General features: G+C 47.1%; 1 protein-coding gene across 27 annotated transcripts in view; it reads left to right on the top strand.

The window, feature by feature from the left end:
- Positions 1 to 18,463, top strand: part of Epb41l1 (erythrocyte membrane protein band 4.1 like 1) — a 129,757-nt gene that overhangs the window by 60,833 nt on the left and 50,461 nt on the right. For 21 of the 27 annotated variants that reach the window (XM_010639995.2, XM_010639991.2, XM_033767005.1 and 18 more), the window contains exons 1-3: positions 7 to 78; positions 16,253 to 16,443; positions 17,591 to 17,755. In XM_010639995.2, coding sequence (XP_010638297.1) covers positions 16,267 to 16,443; positions 17,591 to 17,755 — 342 coding nt within the window. In that variant the 5' untranslated portion in view covers positions 7 to 78; positions 16,253 to 16,266. Of the gene's footprint in view, positions 79 to 11,101; positions 11,125 to 16,224; positions 16,444 to 17,590; positions 17,756 to 18,463 lie in introns of those variants that run through there. The other 6 variants (XM_019209926.2, XM_019209922.2, XM_019209923.2 and 3 more) reach the window with 3 other exon arrangements.

Below are 18,463 nucleotides of genomic sequence, written 5' to 3'. Positions count from 1 at the left end.
GGCCTGCCGGCAGAGTAGGGAGCAGCCCAGGGGGCAGCCCCTCACCCAGCTGCCCAAGATGGGGACCCCCAGGCGCAGGTAGGCACATGGGAGTGGGGATCAGGTGGCACCAGGGGCCAGGGCGTGCGACATCCAGGCCCAGCCTCCAGCCCCAGGGAGGAATGGGCTATGAGACCGGGAACTGAGTTTGCCCTCGGTGTGAGGGAGGTCCCCCCCACCCAGCAGCCTCCCCTAGGCCCGGAGAAGAGGGGTGGGCTGGTGCCTGCTGGAAAACCGCGGTTGCTGGGTGCTGGGTTCCGGCTGCGGCTGGCCCACTCCGTTCTAGAGGCCGCTGCTGCTACTTCTCTGAGCCCAGGGGCTCTGTGATTTCTCCTCCACGGGCTATCTTGGCTGGGAGTTGGATGCTGGGCAGCTCTTACCCTCCCCTCAGCCTCCCCGTCCCCTCTAGTTACATACCCTTCCCCACTGTTCACTTGCTTTCCATACCACTTCCTTTCCAGGTCTCCCAGAGGTGGGGGCATGGACCTTACCCTAGTCTCTGTGGCTTTGCCTGGTGTCCTGTCCAGTGGCTATCCCCACTGATTACAGGGAAAAGATTTATGTGCCCCAGTTGTGTCTGGAACCTTCACCGTTGGGGAGGCCTAGGGTCCCCAAGAATCTGCCGGAGTCTTGGCAGGCACTGGGGCCAGGTGGCTATGGGCACCAGAGTATTTATTAGGTACTGAGGCCACTGACTGGCCGAGCTAGATGAACCATATTATTCCAGGGAGACTTTAAAGGGTTAGACAAGGACTAGAAAGGAGTTCTGGGGATTTTGGGCTCTTGCTCTGCTCCCAGCCATGGTTCTTGCTTTTCCTCAGAGCTCTGAGATGCATTTGGTGGGCGAGAGAGCACCACCATGTGTTCCCACTGTCACTGCTGGAGCCGCACATCACCACCTCTGCACCCTAAGGTGGGACTGCAAAGGGCTGGGATTTGGACCTCCCTGGGATGGTGCGAGGTCCAGCTGCTCCATCTGTGTGTGTGTGTGTGTGTGTGTGTGTGTGTGTGTGTGTGTGTGTGTGTGTGCGTCTGTCCATCACCTGGCAGTACTGGCAGTAGAAGTCTTCCAGAAGTGTGTGTGTGTGTGTGCGCGTGTGTGTGTGTGTGTGTGCGTCTGTCCATCACCTGGCAGTACTGGCAGTAGAAGTCTTCCAGAATCTGTGTCAGTTTGGCCAGGTTGAGAACCAGGAATGGGACCGTGCCTTCAGAAGCTCCTGTCCCAGGAAAGGGTATGGAAAATGGAGGCGCTGTGTGCTGTGTGCCTGCTACCCACCCATGCCTCCAGATGGATCCTACAGCAGAGGCAGCCTGTGCCAGCCTTCTCTTGGAGCCATTGTGGCCCAGCCAGGCCCTGACAGTCCCATGCAGGCATGGAGCTGGCTTCTGCTGGCCAGCCTGAGGTCATGCCTACCCAGCGACCTGGGCATAGTACTTGTGGTATGTAGAGTAGTCAGTCCCTGGAGGCTCAGGGAGAGGCCCCTCCAGGGGGTCCTGGAAGAGATTGTATGGGGGTGGGGCATTGTTGCAGATCCTGGGCCATGTGGCCGTTCCCTAGGCTGAGCTTTGTGTGTGTCTTAAGGGTTCTTTCCGTAGAACCCCACATGAGAACAATGCTGGGTCTTTTAGTTCTAATGCGGACTAAATGTTGCAAGGTAGACAGATGGAGGCCTAGAGAGCAAGAGTGACTGCTAGACTCCAAGGTCACATAGAAGCCAAGTGCCAGCACTGATATCCTGGATTTTCTACCTCTTGGTCTGGGCTTCTCCCAGCCCAAATGCCTGCTTCCCTGCTGCTGTGTAGCCATACAAAGGACTCTGCCAGGGGCAGGTCTGTGAGCCTGGAGTCTGAGGCTACCCCTTGGGAGGGGCCTAACATTGCCCTTCCCCAGTGAGGTGAGCAAGAGGACAGGGATGCCTTCCAGGTGATGGGCCAGAGCTAAGTGAAAGGTCAGCCTGTGACCCAGGACCCTTTTGGAGTATTCTGAACTGAGAGGGTGGTGGCCGCCCAGAGATGTGGTGGGGCGGCGTAGAGGGTCTCTTGACTCTAAGAGTTCCAGCCTGGCTTCTCCGCCCCGTTTATTAAAAGGGAATGGTAATTACCTGGAGTGATAACAATGGTTACTCAGAGTAATGGCATTTACTGAATACTTACTGTATACCATGCACTGCGATAAGTGCCTTACATCCTCTTACGGCAGTCCTATCAGGCAGGTTATTCACTTTTTATAGATGAGAAGCTGTGGCCCAAAGAGATTATGAGGCTACCCAGATGGAATGTGTAGGACTGTGTGAGTCCAGAGCCTCTGCCACAACATTACACTCGGGGCAGTGGTCTGAGAGTACCAGCTTGGTGTCTAGCAGAGCTGGCTGATTGGTTGACTGGAGGTGGTTCAGGTAGAGAGGTCTATGTGTTTGGTCTATCGAGGCAAGGGTGGCTCTGTGGCTTGAATACTGCTGAGGTCCTGAAGGGTAAGGGACAAAGAGGCACTGGCTTGGGGCCCTCAGAGAGGGGTTGACCTTGGCTCTCTGCTTCCTCCAGGATCTCTAGAAGTGGGGAAGCTTCAGACTGCCGCCTGTTCCCATTGGCTATCAGGGGAGATTGACTGGCTTTGCTACTTGCTGCCTGCCACATTAGGTAGGGCTCTATTGACCATAAACTGTATGGATAGGAATGTTGGGACTGTGAAGTGGGGACTATGAGGAAGAGGCCCTGTTGGCAGGGCCTGAACTTGAGTGGACAGTGAGGGTGGGAGCCGGCTGGCACTGCTTCCTTCATGGGTGAGAGGCTGTGGATAAGAACGGTAACACCGAATATTTATTTATTTATTTAGTTTTCTTTTTTTAGACAGCGTCTCACCATGTAGTTCAGGCTGACTTTGAACGCACTCTGTAGTCCAGGCTGGCCTTGAATTCATGGCGATCCTCCTGCCTCAGCCTCCCAAATGCTGGGATTATAAGCATGTGCCACTATACCCAGCCAGCTGATGTTTACCGAGCACTCACTACACATCCTATTATAGGTATAATAACTTGTACAAAACCCTGTGAGGCAGCTATTCTTCCCATTTTACAAATTGAAAAGACAGAGGTTTAGGGAGGGAAAGGCAGTTGCTAAAGGTTACATAGGTCGTGGGGAGGCAGTGTGGTTCAGAGCCACATCCCTGATGGCCATGCCAGGCAGCTACTTTCTCAGAGGCCGTTCTTGGTCTTGTTAAGTTTGAAACAGTTACCCTGTCAGATGTGTCTTGCCCCAGAGGCCTCACATTCTGATAGGAGAGACGTAGACATGACTTTACAAGAGTAAGAATACACTGCCATACTTGCTCAGTATTGGGCTCCTGTTTTGGTGCCCAGGGAAAGCTTTGGGAAGACGGGGGCCAATAGGCTTAGGTCAGAGGGAAAGAAAAATTGGTGCCCTTGAAGAAGGGTGGGTGGGTGGTGTGCATGGGACAGACACTGCAGAAGAAAAGTGGGGGAAACTGGGAAATGACTCAGAAAGTCAACCCATGTTTGAGTCTTCCATGACACTAAATTCTGCCAGAGCCAGGCTCTAGTTGCCGCTTTGCTGAGTACTAGCCATGTGGCTTTGGGCACATCACTTAGTTACTCTAAGCCTCAGTTTCTTCATCTGTAAAATGTGTGTAAATACCCAGTATCACAGAGGCCACATTGTGCATGTTACGTAAAGCACCTGGCGCAGTGGGAACTTGGGGAGCATTGCTCCTCTCCCCTATGTCAGGCAGAGGCTCCAAGGATCTTTGGAAAATTTTGGTCTACAGAGGAGCATGAAGGACTATTTTGGGAAGGTCCCTTTGGCAGCTGTATGACCTATAAGGACAGGGTGGACTATGACATTGCAGGGAAGCTTCAATTGGGGACTTAGAGGACTAGGAAGGCAAGAAGATGTCCCTTGAGTGATGGGTGGCTTGCCAGGTTGAGGGAGGGGCAGCTTGGAGTGGGGAAGACTGTGGGGGTGGGGAATTCAGTTGAGGCTTAGTGAGTGTGCAGAGGACTGGTCTCCTTTCAGTCATTTGGAAGGTTGGGCAGCATCTTCTTTGAACATCTGGCTCTTTTTTTCTCCCTTTGGATTATTTTCTTGGATAAATCTCCATCAGAGAGCTTCTATATAATAGCAGCAAATTGGCACTAAATGTCCGACAATAGGAAGATGATTGAGAACATTTTGGAACATCAACTGGATAAAATAACATGCAGTGGTGAACAGCCACAGAAATCCCTGTTGCAGATAGGGAGCTGTGTACTGGCAGAGTTCCTTTGCATCCTTTATTTCTTTTCATGCTTATGACTGTCTGGTGACAGAGGAGGGGCTGGTTTAGATACTTCCCTTCTGTAAAGAAGTTGAGACTAGCCTCTAACAACATCGAGAGCAAGGTTTATGTTCTGTTCATTGTTCTACTACCAGTGTGTTGCTCATTGAGCAGCAAATGCTCCCCCAGTGGAAAAATGATTAAGGGAGCTGACCAGAGGGGAAACGACTTGTTCAAGGTCATACAAGTTGTAAGACCCAACACCTGCCACATTCTTCTCACTCCCTACTCGATATTGATGCATTTCAATTACAGTAGGGGTCTGTCTTCATAAACCCATCATTATTTGAAAACATTTGAAGTAAAAAATGTATTGAATACCAGCCTTACTGAATATTCTGGCCAAGCAACACAGTGCACTATGCTATGTGACTGACCTACAGCTGCAGCTCGCTATTGCTGAGCAGAGCATCCCAGGAGAGTACCCTGTGGGATACGGCTAGCCCAACTCAAAACTTGAAGTCTGGTTTCTACTAAACATGTATCACTTTTGTATCATTGTAAAGTTAAAAAAAATTGGAAGTCAAACCATCCTAGGTCAGGGACCGTGTGTATCAGTGAGGAGAATAGGGTACAGAGGTTCCCCATTGAGAGGTTGGGCCTCACACAGATCAGGGCTTAAATCTTGTTTCTGTCCTTAGTGGCCACAAGGCCTTGGCAAATGAATTCATCTCTCCAAGCCTCAGTTTCCCTGTCTGTTATATGGTTAGTGCATGTACTTGTTTTTGGAATCACCGTAAAAAACTATATGAGTTAAAGTGCCTAAAACTCTAGTTTGGTACCTAGCACATAGTAAAGTACCTATGAACCTTAGCTGTGATGCTGATAATATCATAGTGTTAACATATTTCTGATACAATTAATGTTAAATAGGAAAAACCCATTAAATTATGAGCATTCAGATTATAGTGGTATAAAATTAGATCTAACCATATAGATACTGACTGGAAGAAAATATGTAGAAATGGAGTTAATTTAAGCAACTGCCATGGGAAGATTTTGCCAAGTAAATCTTTTCCTAATGTTATACTTTTGTTTTAGTTTTAATTGCAAAATTAATTTGTGAAAAATCCTAATAATTCAGAAGTCTATTTTCCCCCTTAGTTCCTTCACCAAAACCTTGCTCTCCAGATGAAGCCAATGACAGCGTGCATCCTTTCAGGATATTTTCTATACCTACATAACATGCAAACCACAATGGAATCATGAATTGCAGTATTGTTTTACAACTTCCATTTTCATTTAATTATGTATTGATATCTTTTCACATCAGCGCATAAAATCTGTCTCAAAAATATTCATGGCTGGAGTTGTAGCTCAGTGGTAGTGTCTGCCTGGTATGTGCAAGTGTTTGGGTTTGATCCCAGCATTACAAAAGAAAAAAAAATCACAATTGGTGTGTAATATTTTTATAATTAATTTTTAACGAATAAATCCTAGTAATTGGGCAGCATCCTGGTGATAAACATTTAACATTCCAGTTTTGCTGTCCTCTCAATTCCACTGACAGTGAACTCTGATAGCATTTAAACAGTTAATGAAGTCAAGTGAGAGACTCAGAAACTGTGAGACCATGGGAGCTGCCCTTGAAGATTTGCTGCTTTTTCCTCCTGTCCCTTCTTTTCCCTTTCTAGCAGAGAGCTGGGCTCCTTGGAGGAGGCTCTGTTCCTGTCACTCTCAAAGGACGGGGATGTCCCAGGGAGACAGACTTCTTTCACTTATTTAGTACGGATAAGCTCACCTGTGGAATTTTCAAATTCTTTTAAGACACTGTAAGCTGGCACTTGAATCTTGTTGTTGTTTATTTTCTGTGTGTCCTTGGACAAGTCCTGTATATTCTTTAACCCCTGTTTGTGTATCTGCATGGTAGTGATACCTTACTGATTAAAGTCATCTTTACCCCCCCAACCCCCTGCCGAGAATCTGCTCTGTGTCAAATATTGTGCCGTTAGTGAGCTTTGAGTGCATTAGCTTGTGTTGTTCTAACTGCCTTTGAGGAATAGGAAGTATTATTCTCATTTTACCTGCTCACACTGCCTCTCAGAGAGGTTAAATGGTCTACCCAAGGTCACCAAGCCTGCAAAGTCAGGATTTCAGCCCGTTTTCATAACCACAGTTCCTTCCGCCCTCTTAACACCATCTGATTGGTCAGGTCCAAGCAAAATGATGATTATAAAGGATCCTTACATTGTAAAGCGCCCTGCGTGTGGGAGGGATTGATACTGCTGTTATGATTTCTACATCCAGAGCAACGGTAGCGTTGGTTACAGGGTTTATACCAAGTTGGAGGTTGTGGGATATAGGAGGATTGAGGGGGAAGAGCACTGAGCTGTGAGCCAGCAGATGTGGGCCCCAGTCCTGGCTATATTCAAGCTGACCAGCAGGGTGACATTGACCAGCTCAGAATAGCCCCCCTATTCTTCCTGGCCCTGCACAGCTCAAATGAGATAAAGCCTGAAAGGCTGTCAGCACACTGTCCAGCTCTGAGGGGGCCCTGCCCAAAGGGAGCCTTTGCTGCCTCCTGTGCCGTCATCAGCATGGTCCAAGTGGGAGGCCTCTCTCCTTCTTGATGTTGTTCCTCCGCAGATGTGGGCTGTCACCTGGTCCGCAGCCCACAATTGCACATCATTCTGTGGCTTCAAGGTAGTCTGTGAAACTTTTGGGCAGGAAGCCAGTGCTGATGGGTGGCAGCCTCTTCACGTTGCTAGGTTTTATTTAATGCAGTGCGCATGGGTACCGCGGGCCTCTGGCAAATTGCCATCTTCTTAGAGCCACCTCTGGACCTGAGCACCTTTCAGTAGGGTGACTGCAGGCTCAGTGCCTTTTAGATCCTGTGGGTCTGGCTGGGATGCGCACAGGCTGCACCCTCCAGTCGTTCCATTCATTTCCCTCCTGAGCATCACGGGAGGAAGGGAATGTTCTGTGCTGGCAAAATCCCTGTGGGGAGCAACATCGTCTCCAGTGACTGAGAGAAAGAATAAGCCTTAGTAGGTGCAGGTGCAATCTATATTTTTTCTTTTATTTCTTTTCTCTTTTCTGATTCCTAAAGTAATACGTGTTCATTGTAGAGAAATTGGAAAATGAAAAGAAAACAAATCTTATATTTCTTTCTTGAGGGAATGTGATTGTTAATGTGTTAATCTTTGGATTTAAGACTGAAGATGAGGCTAATATCTCTAGAGCACTAACTCTGTGGCTTGGTATGTATTAAGCTCTTTACAGATACCATCTAATTCCATTTTCACAGGACAATTGTCAGGTGTGCAAAGTTATCTTAAAGATTTTACAAATGAAGAAACGGAGGCACGGGGAGGTTAAAGGACTTGCTGAAGGTCTATTTTCCCTCTGTCATCCTAAACCACTTAGGCCATGCAGCCTTCTCCAGGGTCTCCTCCCCCTTGATTCATATACACACTTAGTACCAGGTGGTGTATCAGTCAGATGCTGGCAGAAAACAGAATTCTACTCAGAGGCTTCAGCTGGGGAGATGTTAACGCTGGTGTGAGCAGGGTCAAGGGAACTTGCAGAGATACTGAGACACCCGCAAGTAGCAATGACAGAGCGGAGCCATTGTCACCACTCGGCCTGAATGAGAGGGCGGAGGGTTCATCATTACCTGAGCACCATGAATGCTGGAGAAGGGAAGGAGTTGTCAAGGAGGGGCTCAGCCACGGTTAGACTCACAGGGAGGGAAGCCGGGGAAGGCACACTCAGCACACCTCTCTTTCCGCCTTCTGCTGTCCTGCCAGTGCCTTCTGTTGGCTGTACCCAACCAGAAGCAGGCAAGGGACTCAAGGGGCTCACCAGACAGTTCAGTGGGTCGGCCTCCCTCTTCTTCAAGCAGGGCATAGATGGGGATGCAAGTGGAGTCCCAGACCAGGCGGTATCGTTGCAGGAGACTGGGAGAGATGAGCCCCTGGTCCCCTGAAAAACAGAGAAGAGTTGTAACTGATTATTGGAAACATCCAAACAAAAGTTTTGTTTTCTTCTCCCTGGAATTTTCTTGGTGTTGTGGTGCTTCCTGCACTCTGCCTAGTCTTTTTTTCTCCCTCTCCCATCTTCTTCCCTCTATCTCTCTCCTCATTCCTAATGCTCCTTTCACTGTTACCCAATAATACCTGGGCAAAAGTCTTCAGAGTTGTCATTGCCCAAGAAGAGACAGCCTCACGTGTAGGGAGATGTTCACAGCCATAACACATGGTGTTTTTTTGTTTGGTTTGGTTTGGTACTGAGGACCAAACTCAGGCCCTTGTGCTTGGGAGGCAGGCACCGGAACCAGTGAGCTAAATCCCTGGCAACACATGTGGTTTGTGTGCCCTCATATAGTCCCTCTGCTAAGTGTATGTGCAAAGACCTGCTTCTCAAATAGCATTCCCTCCTCTGTATTTGGGAGGACTTTAACTTTTTGATCTTAAAGTCTTTTCACTCTCTGCAGTATGCTTTATTGCCATGACATTACGCTGATGTGGAGGACAGGGACTCTCATCCTTTCTGGCAAATGAAGAAAGTGATACTCAGAAAGAGGAAGTGATTTGCCCAAGGCCTGTCAGGTAGGAAGTGGCAGCATGGAAACAGAAAGCAGTGGTCCTGATTCTGAGCAAGGCTCTTCCTAGTGGATTTGCTTTTCAATCTCAAGTAGTCTTTCCTTGGTCAGCTTCACTGCCCCCCTGAAGTTGCTGAAATATCATAAAGTGGGAAGGACTTCTGAGCCAGAGGGATCTGGCACAGCCTTGTGACCTTGTGCAAATCAGTTTGCCTCCTTGAGCTTGGTTGTGCTCATCAGTTAAATAAAGAGCATAATATCAGGAATTTTGGATGGAAAAATCAGCTGCTGAAGGTCTGATAAATCATCAGGAGAGGCTGGCTGGCTGGTAGCCACAGAGGCTGCCAGAGAAACTCTTAACATTTTCATTTACTAACTGTGTGATCTTGAGCAGATTACTTAACTTCTCTGCTTCAATATTTTCTTATATAAAATGGAAATAAGAATACCTATGATAGGTTATTATGAAAATTAAATGAATTCATGGATGCAAAGTACTTAGATCAATGTCTGGCAGTAACAAACTATAAATGTTAATATTGTGGACTGTTTTGTTGGTTTATTTTGTGATTGGGTTTTGGGGTTTTGTTTTTTTGTTTTGTTTTGTTTTGTTTTTTGAGACAGGGTCTCACTATGTAGTTGAGACTGACCTGGAACTCACTATGTAGTCCAGGCTGGTCTCGAACTCATAGTGATCCTCCTGCCTCAGCCTCCTGAATGCAGGGATTACAGGCGTGAGCCACCATGCCCGGCCGAGACTGGGTTTTGCTATGTTGCCCAGGCTGGTCTCAAGCTCCTGGGCTGAAGTCATTCTCCTCCCTCGGCCTCCTAAGGAGCTAGTATACAGGCACAAGCCACCAAGCCAGCTAAATGTTAACTTTGTTTCTATTTGTTAAGAACTGTGTTAAACCCTGGAGATACTAGCAACTGAAACAGGTGATTCTGGAGTTTATATTCTAGAGGAGGAAGAGAAATAAATATGTAAATCAGTCAACAGATATAAGTTTGGCCAGCATACTTGCTTAATGAATACAAAGTTTCTGTTTGGAATGATGAAAGTTTTTGGAAGTAAATAGTGGCTATTGTACAATATATTGCGAATGTAATTAATGCCCCTGAATTGTCACACTTAAAAATGAGTCCTGTGCAGTGGCCCATACCTATAATCCCAGCTAGAGCAAGGGAATCCGAAGTTGGATGCTCGTCCATGTAAAAAGGGCTGGAGATGTAGTTTCATGGTAGAATGCTTGCCTAGTATGTGTGAGGACCTGGGCTCAGTCTCCCACTACCAGGGAAACAAAAATGGCAAAAAAAAAAAAAAAAAAAAAAAAAAAAAAAAAAAAAAAAAAAAAAGACAAAAACAAAGAAACAACTAAGCATGTTATGACAAAGAGAAAAAAAAAAAAAAGGACCCAATTTGAAACAGGGTGGTACAAGGGCACTAGATTTGGGACCTGAAGGTAAGAACAGTCATACAAGGAGAAGTAGGCACCTATACAAAGGGGACATTAAAGATAAAGCCCCAATTCGGAGGCAAGATGCTGAAAGACAGACCAGAAGCCAGTGTTACAGGCTCACTGTGATGGTGGGGGCCAGGGAAGAAGTAGGGGACTGGCAGTGGGAGAAACTGTTCTGGAAAGATGGGCAGGAGACATACATAGAGGCCTATAGCTTGTTAAGAAATTTGAACTTTAAAAATTCTTTTTCTTTGCTAGGGATTGTACCCAGAGACTTGGACTGAGCTACATCTTTAGCTTTATTTATTTTGTTTATTTGTTTACTTACTTACTTTTTATTTTGAGGCTGGGCTGGAACTTGTGATCCTCCTGCCTCAGCGTCCCAGGTAGGTGAGATTACAGACACATGCCATCATGCCTGGCTTGGAGCTTGTGTTTTATTTCGATGTGAAGCCATTAGAGGTTTTGAAGCGACCATCCAACTGAGGTTTTGCAAAGATTTTCATTTCCGCTGTGGAAAATAAAACCTGGGAATGGCTACAGGGAAGCCATGCAGTAGGCTGGGGCAGCCGTCCTACTTTGAGCTGATGGTGATGTAGACCTGGGCAGTAACTGGAAAGATGGGACAGAAGAACAAATCTGAAGTGGTGGCTCAGAGATGCTGACTCACGCTAACCCTAATTAGAAGGTTAACCATATTGCCATTGATTTTTTGCAGGTACCAGGGATGGAACTCAGGACCTTGTGCTTGTGAGGCAGGCAGTGGAACCACTGAGCGAAATCCCCAGCCCATCTCACTGATTCATTTTTAAGGAATATAATCGCCAGGCCCAGTGAATATTATCTCAGCTGGTCTGGGACATCCTCTCCCTGTAGGCCACCAAAATGGAAAGCCACAGTGCAAGAAGGCTGTTTAGTGCCCTGGCAGGGAAGCAGGGAATCCAGACAGAGGTTGTAATGTTGCAGAGCCTCAGATGTGGGCAGCCTGCTGGGCCAGCCCCACCCCAGCTCAGTCAGGCGAACATCCTGGACTGTGCTGGGCCTCTGTCCCCAGACAGGGTGCTGTCAGCATTCATTTCTATTTCTCTGGCTGACCTTTCTCTTCTCTAATCCTGTGCATTTGGTCTATCATATGTCGGTGTCATCAGTCTGGCCTTGCTAGCTTCTGTCTTTTTTTTGGTACTGAGAGTTCAACTCAGGACCTCCTGCTTGTCAGGCAGGCACTGTGCTGCTAAGCTATATTCCCGACCCTGCTGGCTTCTGTCTTGTGGAAGATCTCTTTCTGCATCCTTTGGGGCAGGCATTTCCATGCTTTTATTTTCAGGGACGTTCTCACTGTGGCTTCCTATTACTGTTTCTAATAACAGACCTACCTCTTGGGGTTGTTTTATGGGGTGCATACCATGCTTAGTGCTCTCTTTGAGTTCTTTTCCTGAATCTCTGTTACCACCCTGAGAGGGAGGGAGGAGTATCTTGGCTTTAGACAGGTAACTGAGGCTCAGAGAAATGAAGTCATTTGCCCAAGGTTGCAGAGCAAGGAGGTGTTGGAGCTGGGCTTTGGGTCTCCCTGTGCCTGACTCCAAAGCCTAAACCTGTGCTTTTAACCACTGCTGCAGGACACCCTGCCCTGCTGGGCTGTTCAGAGTCCATGATCGGCCCTGGCCTGGCTCTAACTGTAACTGCTCAGTGATGGGAGTCCTATCCTGTAGTAGTCAGGGGTACTTCTGACTTTTGCAAAGCTACCTATACCACTCGAATTCCTTCACTTCTCCCTACATCCAACCTGTCCCTCCTGCCAGGCTGTCTTGAGCTCCTCTTTACAGCTGTTTTGAGGAATCAGAATGTCAATGTCTCCTCTTTATTGCCTGCACGATGTCCTTGATCCCATCTCTGGATGTCCGCACACGTGGCGACTCAGCTCAAATGCCCTCTCTTCCACCACCTGTCTAAAAGTTTCTAACCCCACCTCCACCCCCAACCTTAGAAGAACCCTTTGGGAACTGCAAGATCACCAGGTCCCAGACTCTTCTCAGAGGCTGAAATGTACATTGGCAAATCTAAATCACCCCAGCTATCCTCTGGGACAGCATCATCTTCCTGTAGCAGTCGCCTCCACATGAAGTGTGCCTGCCCTGAAGGTTCCCTATGGTACCCTGCCCAGGTACCCAGCAGGCTCCATCCGTCTTTCTGACCTGGGCCTGTGCAGAACTGTGCCCATGTGGCTGGCTCTGTTGACCAAGGGTAGGTTTGTGGCTCCCTTTCTGTGGCCTGGTGAGAAATCCATCCTCTTATCCTTGGAGTCGTCAAAGAAAGATTTCGTCATAGGTTTCAAAAATAATAATGGTATTTTCCTTTTAATTTAATTTCCTTTTAAATTTTCTTAAAAGTTTAAACAGATTTTGTTTATTCCCTTTAATCCTGTCCTACCAAGCCATGTGCATCAGAATAAATTTATTTAACCTCTAATTGTTAAATAATTATTTGAAGAGCTGGATGTGATCATACCTGTACTTTCAGTTATTTGGGAAGCTGAAGCAGAAGGAACTCTTGAGCCCAGGAGTTTAAGACCAAGAAAAGAAGATCTCATTTCTAAAATAAATAAGTTTATTAAAAAATCATTCAGGGCCAGGATTTAGCTTAGTGGTTCCACCACCTGCCTTGCAAGTGCAAGGTCCTGGGTGATCCCCGATACCTCTCCAAAAAAACAAAATCATTCAAGGAATCTCCAAGTATAGTAGGAAAACCAAGAACTAGTTAAATAGCAAGAAGAAAAAAATAACTGTCCATGCTTCTGCTACCCAGAAATAACCATAGCTAATGTTCTGCTAAATTTTCTGTATAGATGTTCCTTGACTTACCTTGAGATAATAGTCAGATAACCTTATCAATTTTTAGTTGAAAATATCATAAGTAAAAATGCATTTAATATACTTAACCTACACAGTATCATAACTTAGCTAACATACCTTAAATGTGATCAGATCACTTAAATCAGACTTACAGTCAGGCTAAACATCCAACCCAAAGCCTGTTTTAACAGTGCCGAGTATCTTGTATAATTTATTTAATATTGTACTGAAATTGAAAAATAGAATGGTTGTATGGCTACAATTTCACACCATCATTAGGTTGAAAAATCATAAGCAGGACTGTCATAAAATGGGGACCATCTGGATCTATGTATGTGTATTAATTAAAATAGTATCAATCTGTACAAACTGTTGTGTCCCATGCTTTTTCACTCAGATGTTTTCCATAATTTTCTGCATCTCCTTTTCTTTTACTGAAGGGAAGAGCCATTGGTGGCCCCTTTACCTCCTTGGAGTCTAGTCTGAAAGCAGAGAAACCCTGTCTGACGAAATGACTGTCACTTGAGTCTGGTGATCTCTGAGTCTAACATGTAAAAAGAGAGTGGATTTAATTATCTTAAAAGATAGCCAGCTTTTCTTATCTGTGGTACTGGCTGCCAGCACACTCTGCTGGAGACCAAGGCAGGGAAGACTGGGACCTTTATTTAAGACTGCTTTCCTGGCTGTTCCCAAGAAGACTCAGGACTGGGGGAAATTTGGAGAGTGCAGGCTGAAGGCCATCAGAGGGTCAGAATGAATGTGCCCTGGCACTGTCTGGCTATAAGGGTCATGGGGATTCTGCTTCTCACAGCAAGAAGCGTACTGTTTAGTCTGCAGATTCTGTTTTTTAAAGCAAAATTAAGTAGGCATTTATTTTGAGGCTTCTTACATATAGCTCTTATCTAATACAATGGCCAGTATTCTTGAGTGCAGGCCTAGGAAATATCCAAGCCCAGCAGACAGGTCTCAGTTTGATCTTTCCTAGGCTGTGGGCTTCCCCAGAGCAGCTCTTATCACTTTGTATGCTAGCCCAGGTGTCATGTGAGTGGTGAGAACCTTTGTGTAGCTACGACATGGAGTTGTACCCCTAAGGCCCAGGATAATGGCTTGAGGCGAAAGCTTCTGTGGGTGGGGATGAGTTGATATAACCAACACCTTGCCTTTCTGCTCATCTTGACAGTGGCTTCAGTTATAACACATCCTTGCTTGTGAGCTCCCACTTGTGAGCCTTCCACTTGTGACCTGCTGTATAGGGGTTCAGGATGCCTATGATCTCTTCAGAGCCCTGGAGCTCTCCTGTGGCTGAGTGGGCTACTCAGAGGACCAGGCAAATGCCCACAGGAATGCAGAGAGAAAAACTAAATAATAAAAATGATGTGCTGCAGGTATAGCTCAATAGTAGGGCACTTACCCATTGTGTTCAGGGCCTTGGATTTGATCCTCACAACCCCAAGGAGTAGGGAAAAGGCAGTGTGGGAAGGGAGCCTGAAGCATGTAGCTAGCCCAGAGGAGCCTGTGTCTGTCTGTCTGTCTATCTGTCTGCCATCAGAGGTCTTCTGTGGTAGATGGGATCAGGGAAGGGCCTGCCAGGTCTAGTTTGAATCTTTTTTATGTGCAGCAGTTTGATAGATTTAGAGGAAAGGAGGAGTGAGAATTCTTACCCTTTTCTTTGTTTCCTGGTTTTAGCTCCAAAGTTTTTGTTTTTGTTTTTGTTTTTTTTTTTGAGGATCCAATAATTGAAGTCAAGAAAGAGTGCTTTTACCTTTAAGACAATAAAAAGCAAAGCTTATGGGTTAATATCTGTCTTTCCATCTATGTATGCATCCGTCTAACCATCTTCAAAAAGATACAAGTCATTCCAAAGTCATTCCTTATCCTACCCAATTTCCATGACTTTCTTTCACTTTTCCTTTAACGCCTCTTTCTCTTTCTCCTTCCCTTCCCTCTCCCTCTTCTCCACTCCTCTAGGGATTTTCTATGTAGTTCAGGGTGGCCTTGAACTTATTATGTGGCCCAGGCTGGCCTCAAACTAGTGGCAATCCTCCTGCCTTCCGCCTTCCAAGTGCCAGGATTACCAGTGTGCTCCCTTCAGATCTTTACTGTGGTGTCCTTTCAGGTCTTTTACTAAATGTATAAAACACAAAGATAAATTGTTGAAGTTATTGCTTTGTCATGAAATATTTTTCTCTTTGTTTTTCTCTGCAACTGGCCAAATTCCTACAGACTGACTGGGCAGTGGGTCCTTGACTCTCTCTGGAATCTCCTGATTTAATTCTCACAAGGAAAATGTCATGAATACCTTGTCCCAGAGATGGCTCCCTTAAGTCTCTCACTTTGTAGATGAGTCCCAGAGAGGTGAAGCAATTGTGAACAGGCTTGGTCCCGAGTTCTATTCTGCCAACTTTTGCATGGACAGAGCAATGTGTTTTTCTTAAGTGCCTACCTGTTGTGGACTCATCCTGACAGCAGCCCTGTGAAGCCAGGCTCGGTGTGTGTGTGTGTGTGTGTGTGTGTGTGTACAGGAAGCAGCTTGGGGATTGTAGAGGCTTGCCTGAACTCATTGCCTAAAGGGCCTAGCATCCAGAGCTACTTTGATTGAGTTCAGCTTATCCAGCGTTTATTGAGGGGCTATTGTGTGCCAGACACTATGGCCAGAGAGACAGCAGGCTAGCATCCTGCCTAGAGCTGGTCACTCAATGACCCCTGTGTTCCCGGCAGAGTAGAGTTCCCTGGAGCGAACTCTATTATACATAGAAAGTAACCAGATTCCGGATCTGGACCCAGAGACTGGAATCCCTAAAAAACTGGCTACAGCGTGGGGGTGGGGTTATGACCTAGGCTGCCACTACTAACCCCTCACTGCTTATGACTCCCCTCTCCTTGTTTCCTCTCTCCTTCCCTCCCTCCTTCTTTCTCTCTGGCTCTTTGTCCATTTATCTCCATCTGTCTTTCTCTGCATGTGGTTCCTGCCCCCTTGGCTGTCACACTATCACCATCCCTCTCCAGTCACATGCTCTCCTTCATGCCAATGCAGGCGTGCTGGTCACCATGACAACAGAGACAGGCCCTGATTCTGAGGTGAAGAAGGCTCAGGAGGAGGCTCCCCAACAGCCTGAGGCTGCCGCAGCTGTGACTACCCCCGTGACCCCTGCAGGCCACGGCCACCCAGAGGCCAACTCCAATGAGAAGCATCCGCCCCAGCAGGACACTCGGCCTGCTGAACAGGTAGAACCTGAGATCATCCGGTATCATACACACACACACACACACACACACACACACGCCTGGCCAGGCCTCATGTACTGTTCTTAAGGCCACAGTATTTTCTCAGCAGGGAAGAAAGAAGCAAACTAAGATTTATCCATGACCTGTTACATGAGCACTTATCCTAGGGGCACTGTGGTCATTTTTCAATTTAATTCTCCCGAACCTCAGAGGGTAGGTGTTGAGTTCCCATTGTACATTTAGAGAAATCGTGGCTCAGTGGGATGGAGCAGGTTACCCAAAGTCACATTGCCACACAGTGACAGAAATGGAAGTCAAACTTAGAGCTTATCTCAAAAATGGTGTTCTTTCAACTTTATTTCCCCACCTGTGAGCTTTTCATTCTAGCTTGGCAAGCCCTGTTTGACTCTAGAGCAAAACTCATCACTCTAAAACTACAGTAGACTTGAGGAATCTTCGAGTCCTCTAATTCACACATCCCTTACTTCACACCAGGCTCAAAGAGGGCAAGGACTAGGCCACAGTCAACAAAGGATTTCAGGTAGGGCCCTGGCCCTTCCCTCTGTTAGATCTGTCTGCAGCTCCCAGCCTCATACAAAACTCAGTGGCAGATGAGGAGGAGACTAGACAGATGTCCTCCTAACTTGTGCCCTGTTCTAGGGAGACAGAGCTTTAGCCACAGGTTTGGTTTTGTGGGATACAGCTGCCTGCAGTAGATGCCCCTGCCAGTGGTATCTTGTGAGAGAGATTCTGATCCTTACTGCATTTAGAGACTCAAGCTCTCTTCCTGCACACACCAGCCATGGCCCCTGGATACTCCCTGAGTCTCAGACGGAAGTAACTCTCATTTTGGGATCAGTCTGTGCCCCAGCTGTTCCAGTTGCTCCTTGTGCTTGACATGGTGGCACACGCCTGTAATCGCAGCACTTGGGAGGCTGAGGCAGGAGGATTGCCATGAGTTCTAAGCCAGTCTACAGAATGAGTTCAAGGCCAGTCTAAACTATATAGCGAGATCCTGTCTCAGAAAAAACAAAAAAGAAGAACAACAAACAAAGACAAAAACCCCCAAACCAATTGCTTCTTGTTTGTGTGAAAGGCCGTAGTTTCAATCTCACTGACCAAACTCTTCCCTCGATTGGGCCTACAGAGCCTAGACATGGAGGAGAAAGACTACTGCGAGGCCGATGGCCTGTCAGAGAGGACCACACCCAGCAAGGCTCAGAAATCACCGCAGAAGATTGCCAAGAAGTACAAGAGTGCCATCTGCCGAGTCACTCTGCTCGATGCCTCTGAGTACGAGTGTGAGGTGGAGGTAGGAGAGCACCCAGTGCCATATGCCCCATCCCCGGTCAGCTGGCCTCAGGCTGGGCAGCTCCTGTGTGTGCTCAGCCTGAGCCACGCCAGAGGAGTCCTGGAACAATTGCAGCGTCCAGAGAGATGGCCTGGCCTGGCCCTCTTTTGTGCAGATGGTGTTGCCAAGGCCCAGAAAACTAAGATTATGATTGCAAACAGAATCAGACAAGCCACAAAGCTGGCACTAGGAAAAGGTTTCTCAGGGTGGCTGAACCTTGGCAAGGTTGCTCCTATCTAAAGACTGATCTGCAGCCCAGTGGGCCCAGAAACCGAACTCTTCTGTCTCACCCTGCAGAGACTAATGCTTAGACTCCTACCTTTTTTTTTTTTTTTTTTTTTGTCTGGTAGAGAGAGGGGTCCTCCCCTCCTTGTGAATTTGTGAATACTCCTGTCCAGGGCGCCACCTCTACTCTCCAGGACAAACTAGTCACCTGCAGATTGCACGCGAAGGCGTAGGGAGGTGGGCCGTTGGAAGGAAGCATTCATCTGTGTAGGAACCCCTGTGGTGTGGCCCTGCCCCCTAGCAGTGACACAACAGATGCTTCTTCCCCAGCCCTTCTGGCTCCGTGTTTCATGTCTTCTGACGTGTGCAGGCTCAGACTCATTATTATTAGTCTGAGTTCTCCCTCTCCCCATCCCCGGAGCCCCATGTCCTTTAGGGGTTCTA

This window comes from Fukomys damarensis, unplaced genomic scaffold (genome assembly GCF_012274545.1).
Source record: "Fukomys damarensis isolate Sample0158 unplaced genomic scaffold, DMR_v1.0_HiC HiC_scaffold_22, whole genome shotgun sequence".
In the NCBI taxonomy this organism is placed as follows: Eukaryota; Metazoa; Chordata; class Mammalia; order Rodentia; family Bathyergidae; genus Fukomys; species Fukomys damarensis.
The sequence above is the reverse complement of the archived record's forward strand: the minus strand, read 5'-3'. Positions and strand labels throughout refer to the sequence as shown.